Below are 7,727 nucleotides of genomic sequence, written 5' to 3' on the forward strand. Positions count from 1 at the left end.
TAAATAGAAGTTTACGTTTCTCTTTAAGATATGCAGTAATTAGTGCTTTATACTCCATGAAAGAAGTTTCGATTTTTTCATTTTCACCCTTCATTTGGTTAAATGTTTGAAGTGAGTAATCCGCCGGAAAAATAATAGACTATCTACATTAATTTAGTATTCGACTAATTCTTATATTCCCCTTAGAAGTAATCTTTCTCTGTCCTTAATTTCTATTTTGTTGTCTCCTTTTAAGCTTCAACAAATTCTTGTATATTTATATTATTTGTGAGGATTCTTAACTCATTATTTATACTGATAACATCATTTTTATGCAAAAACTTACCCATAGTTTTTTTTCTATATTTCCAATTCCGTGGGAGATTTAAAGCTTTCGATTTTACTTTTGTCTTTTTCTGCTACAGAAATCAACTAATGCAACTGGTTTTCTAGATGAAACAGTCTCGTTTATTTACGTGCGAAAATTGTGATTAACTTGTATCTAAGTACGAGGCGTAAATTTTTCCGCTATTCACGTGCGAAATGTGAACTGAGTTTGGCTGATCTGATCTTATATCTCGATGAGTGAATTTAGTAATTCGTAAATTATTTGATTTGGTAATTACAATTTTTTCCAATTAGGAATTTAAGAGTTTATTTTCATTTCAAAAGGAAGCCACAATTTCCTTCAATTTTCATTGAAATCAATGTGCACTATTTGCTAATAGCTTTTGATTTTCCACAAAAAACGTCTGCTACGCTGTGATCTCAAGAACTTCAATTATTAGTTCGCGAAACAAAATGATCTTTTTTGGATCAACAAATTTTTATTTTTATTCAGCATCATATACCGCGAGCATGTTTTCAGTTAAAAAAAAAATAAAAAATTCGAGTTCTAACCATTACCGAAGGACCCTTTTTAAAATCTGTGAGATTTTAGGTTCAAATTTCTTAGACGATTTATTCGGAATTAACTAATTTGATTTATTTTTTGATTTATTTTTTTGATTAATTTTTTACCTGCATTTAGAAACTCCATACCTCGGGAATAAGTTTTTAATTTTAATTAAACTTGAAATTTTATTTTTTATCGCAATTTCCTTATATTTATCTAGAATTTCCGTGTCATTTATTTAAATAATACGTTTGTTTCGCAATACTGCTCCGATCCAGGTTGCTGACCAATCTCTCTAGCGATCACGCCGAGTGAAGAACCTCACAAACTTATCACGAGAGGCTCGACACTCGGCCCCATTTCTCCTGAAAAATCCAAATAAAAATCACAAAATGCTATTTTCTTCAAGAATGAAAATTATTTACACATACCTTTATGTTGGTTATGGATTTTATATAAATGAGCGCGAAATCTGCGGATAGATTTTATACCCTTTTGGCAGATTGTGCACGTGAATGTTTCAGGAAAGTGTACTTCTGTCAAATGTCTCTGAATCCCACTTTTTTTTTTGAAAGTTTTATTACATACGTCGCAGGTATGTGAAGAATATTCTGTAACAAAAATAATGTAATTTTCACTTTTAATTGATGTATTTATGGTTATAGTACTACTACAGACTTCACAAATAAAAATACTCAATACGGGGGAAATAGGGTAATTTTTCACGGAAATAGAGCAATAATAGGGAAAATCATATTTAAAATAAAATTATTGTTGCTACCATATTGAATTCTACATCCAAAAAATTTTCGACAAATTAGCTAATTTTTCAATCACAAAATAATAAATGCGTAAAAAAAATATATTTAGAGGTTTAGCAAACCCCATGAAGTTTGACATGTGTTTCCCATAAGAAAAGAGACGGTTTTTGTAAATTTTATTCTGAATCGTCAATATTAGTAGAATCAAGTTAAAACTCAACCTTTCTTTTCACAATTAGATCTAGAATACAAATGAATAATTACGTTTTGAATATCGCCCCCATAGGTGTGTTTTATAGGGTCCCAAAAAATCCCTATAAGCGAAAAATTGGGTTTTGTGAGTGTTTGACGTTAAATATACATTATTTGCGGTTTCAAAAAATAAAAATGGTTTCTAATGTATAAAATAATACTTTATACTGATAATTATATGATTGCATAAATTGTTTAAATAATTAATTAGTTTTCTTAGCAATTTTGTCTTAGATTCGAGTTAGAAAGTCGTGTTTTTTCTCTCGAGTTTTTTCAACTTATTTTCAAATTTTCAATTGAATGGAAGCAATAATCAATTGAATTTAAAATAAATAATTGTATGAACAACTTGTTATTATTTGTGATCATATTTTTTAAAAATAATGCTAGAAAGTTGACGTTTTTCTACAATTTTCTACTTTTGGCCCACTTTTAAATTAGAGTAAATTAGTTTAAGATTTTAAACATAATTCTTTAAACAATTTATTATTATTTTTAATAATATTCTCTTTGAATTATGGTAGAAAGTTGAGGTTCTGTTCTGAAATGGTCCACTTTTTGTCAAATTTTCACTTAGAACCAGATACTAATTAATAAAGTGATATAAACATAATTGTTCGAACAAATTATTATTGTTCATAACTATTTTCTTCTATACAAAGACTAGATATTTGTGTTTTTCTCCTGAAATTTTCAAGCTTTTGTACACATTTTACTGATTGCGATAATAATTAATGCAAATTAACAAACGTAATTATTGAAATAATTTTTTATAGTTTATAACTGTCTTACCGTTTTTAAAAACAAATATGAAAAAAGTAAATTTATGTATCATAATTACAAATACTACCAGAATCCAACATCTTTCGAAGCTTTTTAGGCTTCCTCATCATGGAAATTTTAATAGGACAATAAAAGAGAATATTTGTATGTTTTTTAATATTTCTTAAAAAGTAGAATTGAATTTGAAGTTATTTGTAAAGGAAATATTAACATTTATTTATTTTTAATATTTCTGAGAAACGATTGGACATGTAAAAAAGCCTTCTTGTGCAATTTTGTTGCACAATTTGACTGTTCCAAGTTTGTGTTTAAAAGCACTTTTAAATGAGTGGGGCGATGTTCGTGGGGGCTAAACTCTAAAGCGTAGGTTTTGGACCCCCTCCGTCGGCTTGCGGATTCGATTCCCAGCTCATGCGGTGAACACTAGCCTAGCAAGGGAGTTGTTTATCTTCGGAGAGTCGAGGGACCGGTATCTCTAGAGAAAAAGGTTCTCTAGGTACTTAAAGCTGTTCCTCTTGATGGTTCGGAACCCACCTTAAACAGTAAGTCCCCCTCCCACCGCCAAGTAAGTTTGTAGGGGGTGTGTAAAGGAATAGGGAAGAATGTGCAAGAAAAATGTAAGCCCTCAGGGGACACATTAGAAGCTTTCATTCTAAGTAGAGGCGGTAGAGAAGTATTGGAAGCAGTTACGGAAGGTACGTTTTGAAGAGGTGACGGTGGAAAGGAAGGTAAAGAGGAAGTACAAGAAGTGGAAAGAGGGAACTGAGAACAGGGAGGAGTACGTAGAAATGAGGAAGGAGTTTAAATTGATGTGTCACAAGAAAGAACAGGAAAAGGAGAAAGATTTTGAAGTGGAATTGGGAAGTGTTAAGACAGAGGGGGCGCGTGGAAGATAATAAATAGGTTTAGGAAGCTCAGAGTGGAGATAAGCGACAAGATACGGATAATAAATAGTTTTAGGAAGCGAAGAGTGGGGATAAGTGAAAAGATAGGGAGTAAGGAGTGAAGGAAGTTTTTGAAAGAATCGAGAGAGGGAAGGCTTCCCAGGAGGGTCGAGAGAGGGGATAATAGTGCCAATTTTTAAGAAAGAATATAGGGTAAGGCAGGAAAATTATAGAACGATTTCGCTAATGAATACGGTGTACAAACGGTACGCGATGATTTTGGCGGAGAGGCTGCGGAAGGATATCAAGGGGAAAGGAATATTGCCCGAGACGCAGGCAGGCTTCAGGGCGGGATAGGAGCATAATTGACAATATATAAGTTCTACAGCACGTGGTGGATAGAGTTTTAGCAAAGAAGGGTTCGAAGGTGTACGCGTTTTTTGTGGATCTCAAAGGCGCGTTCCCTTCGGTGGATAAGGGGAGGTTGTGGGTGGCGATGGTGGAGAGGGGAGTGCAGAGAGGCCTGATCGAGAGGGTAAGGGGTATATATGAAGAGACAAAAGATAGGGTGAGAGGAGGGGAGGGAATTTCAGAGTTTCTAAATGGATAGGGGGTTGAGAGAAGGGTTTCGGCTAAGCCCAACGCATTTTGCGATTTTAAATGCGCATATGGAAAGTAAGCTGGCGGTCGGAGTGGTTGGAGGATTTAGGGTAAGAGTGATTAGGATATGGTAATTCGCGTATGCAGATGACATAGTGCTGATGGTCATATAAAAGAGAGAGTGAGAAGGGCAAATATAGTGATGAGGAAAATGTGGAGCTAGGAAAGACGTTCGCAGATGATTTTGGAAGGAGAATCAAATTGTTCGAGTCGCTAGTGATGGTGTCTTATTTGATGGAAGGTAATTTGAGTGAAGGTAAATGGGATACAGGAAACGTACGTAAAGTGGAAACTGGGAATGGCAAGGAATACGACTAATTATAATGAAGGATGAAGACGGAGAGAACGAGTTTAGGGATTCGAACGTGTAAGTATGAGACAAAATTTCTGGAAGAGGGGGGATGTAAGCTGGTTAGGGAGTGTTAATGGTTGAAGGAGAACAGTAAAGGGGGTGAGAAGATGAAGGTTAAAAGGGAGAGGTATTTTAGAACGAATGCACTCCAGATAGATGAAATGAGAAAGATGCACGATGAAGGAAGGTATATGAGTTCGTGAAGAAAGATGATATGGAAAGAGAGAAGGCACCAGGGGAGGAGAGAATAAGAGAGTCAAGGTTTAACAGCTACTGTGGATGGATTGTGTCAAGGGAGGGAGCGTAATATTTGTGAGAGAAAGGAGAGAAAGGAAGTCAGGAGCTTATAGCGAAGATGAGATGTGAGTGCATGGAGGATTTTAGTAGGTTCTGGCTTTCTAGGGAAAAAAAGATGTGCGAATTGTGCGGGCAGGGGGATGCAATAGTGTAGCGTTGGTTGGAAGAGTGCAACGATGTGGAAAGGAGTGGAATAAGGATGGAAGTAGTGATGCATGAAGGGGGGGGGGGGCAAAAGGACAATAGCGTGGGTGAAGGGGGTGTTGGGTAAGATAGAGACGAAGAGAAAGAAGTGGGAAGAGGAACAGAGAAGGAAATATTGTAATAGGAGATTGTAAATTGAATCATAAAAGGGAGAGGAAGCCTCTCGGGGCTGTAAGGGGATATGTTTCTCGGAAGCGCGCTACCTCCACCAACGTCTTCTGCACCTAGAGACTTTTGCATTCTCTGCCTCTGAATAAGGCGCATATAATATATGTGGTGTAGTGCGAGCCATATATATTAGGGTAGTCCAAAAATACTGTGCAACATTTTTTTTCACTCTCGAGGGCAAGCCTGTCCTACAAAACTTTCCATTCTTATTTAATTAACATGGGGAAATTTGGGATTTTCGAAAAATTGAACACATACTTCGGAGTTTGATCGAAAAGTGCCAATTTTTTAGGGATTGAAGAGAACTTTCAAGAAATAAAGCCATATTAATAACTTTTACCCCCCCCCCCACAGCGACCCAAATATGGCCCAAGAATAAAAAGAACTACATTTTTACGTATTGTTAATTTTCAGCAATTTCTGTCGTCTTTTTAATAAAAATAATTATTAATGGACAATTTGAATACCTGATATGACTTTAAACAATTTATAATTGTTTAAATTAATGTAACTGATTTAAACAATTATTTATTTCCAATTTTTTTAATAAGCGTGTTTTCTGAATGAAATATTATAGTTGTTTATTGTTTAGAGTACTAAATTTGGTTGAAAACATGATGTAATTTTGTAAACAATTAATCATGGTTCATTTTGAAAACTTCTGAAAATTAAGTCAGGGATGTCCCCTTTTTTCTCAAATTTTTATCCTATGCTACTTTTTGTTAAATAATTACATAATTTTTGTACATTTCTTCTAAAGTTTAACAAATTTCTATTGGTTTATATCATTTTTATTTGCTAAAGCACTTTTTTCGCTAACTTTAAAAAAATAATATAAAATAGAATACATACGATTATTTTTCTGGCTATATAGTGTATAGAAATAATTTATTAAACATTTTTTAATCGTTTTAACAAATAAACTTTTTTTGAACAATCACTTTTTCAAAAATATTTTTAAATCGTATTTTATGAATAAAACATAATATTTAATGATTTTGGGATGTAATAAATTCTTTTAAAAACTGCATGTCATTGTTTAAACAATTCTTATTCGTCATCCATCCATTTTCAATTTGAAGGAAATTCGAAAAAACAATAAGTTATTGCATAAACAATGATATGCAGCTTTAACAGAATTTATTACTCAAAATCATTTAATATTATGCTTAATTCATAAAATACGATTTTTAAAAACAAATCATTTTAAATTATCTTGTTAAGTTTTCGAACGAAAGCTGCTTGAGTAAGTAAACATTTTTTAAACAAATAGAAAGTGTGAAGCCAAAGTTAGCCTATTTTTTGGCTAAGTATGAAATTACTCTTCATTGAAAACCAAAATGAGCATTGCTTTTCGTTTTTTGAAAATTTCAAAAATTAACCCCTATTTAGGGTTTGAGAAGACCTCCAAAAATAGAAAATACCACTAATTATACAATCAGTTTTTCTTAACTGATAAGGAGTTGATGTGAAAAATGATTTTATAATTGAATATAATAATAAAAAATGAAAAGTTATTTTATAATTAGTGGTATTTCCTATTTTTTAATTTTTTTCAGGGCCTTCTCTACCCCTAAATAGGGGTCATGTTTGGCGCGCTGTAGGGGGGGATTAGTATGTTTTTATTTCGTAGACACTCCTCTACAATCCCTTAATATTTAAATTTCGGGAAAAATTACGGATTTTATTTCTCCGGAAATGGAAACTTGGGGGGAGGGCTTGCCCTGTTGCTCGAATAGCATTTTTTGGACCACCTCAATACACACATACAGTATGCACGATTCAAACTGACCGTTTGATGTGAAATACATTCTACGCTCATTCTTAAATCATTTGTAGACGAATTTTTATGGTTTGTATATTTACATTCTAACAATATCACGGCTGAATGATACATTTCCAACGATTGCCTGATTAGCAGAAAAAAAGCATATGCTTTAAGTTTCTCAAATAAAAAAAATGTATCTCGGATGACAATCATGAGAATCTGATTATTAAACGATGTATGTACTAATATATATTTCTTTTAACGAAAAATGTAATTTCCTCAATTCGAAAAAATAATTTTATAGCAGATATAATCCATTCGTATTGATTTATATATGATTTTAATATTGCAGAATATAATTGTTTCTCAATACATGCTTGCCACGATGTGCAATATAAATGTATATAAGTACAATGAATAGGCAGATTTATTTTCATCGAGAGCGCCCTATTGAGAGGCAATGCTTCGAAATCTCCCTCGATCAACGCAGAGTCTAGTCTAGAACAGTGGTCGGCACGATCTTGCCCTGGGCAGGGTAGCCTGCCCTGGCTGCCCTGTGACCTACTCTCAGGGCAGTATCTGCGTGCTTGGCCAGATCATCCCTTCCTTCAGGGGTCCTTTGTTATAAAATGGGAAAAAATGTGAAATTAAAAAATTCGTAATTTTGCGATCAGTGACTTAAAAGTAATATATTTGGCATATACGTATTGTTCCGATTCCAAAG

The 7,727-nt window shown here is 33.6% G+C and overlaps 1 protein-coding gene across 1 annotated transcript in view; it reads right to left on the bottom strand.

Moving 5' to 3' along the window:
* Nucleotides 1-1,093: 1,093 nt before the first annotated feature.
* Nucleotides 1,094-7,727, bottom strand: part of LOC117176101 (zinc finger and BTB domain-containing protein 41-like) — a 17,965-nt gene continuing 11,331 nt past the window's right edge. Inside the window, exons 7-8 of the mRNA XM_033366137.1 lie at nucleotides 1,306-1,485; nucleotides 1,094-1,239 (exon numbers count right to left, since the gene is read on the bottom strand). Of these exons, the coding sequence (XP_033222028.1) occupies nucleotides 1,196-1,239; nucleotides 1,306-1,485 (224 nt within the window). The 3' untranslated portion in view covers nucleotides 1,094-1,195. The remainder of the gene's footprint in view (nucleotides 1,240-1,305; nucleotides 1,486-7,727) is intronic.

The sequence above is a fragment of the Belonocnema kinseyi genome, chromosome 7 (assembly GCF_010883055.1).
Source record: "Belonocnema kinseyi isolate 2016_QV_RU_SX_M_011 chromosome 7, B_treatae_v1, whole genome shotgun sequence".
NCBI classification, from domain to species: domain Eukaryota; kingdom Metazoa; phylum Arthropoda; class Insecta; order Hymenoptera; family Cynipidae; genus Belonocnema; species Belonocnema kinseyi.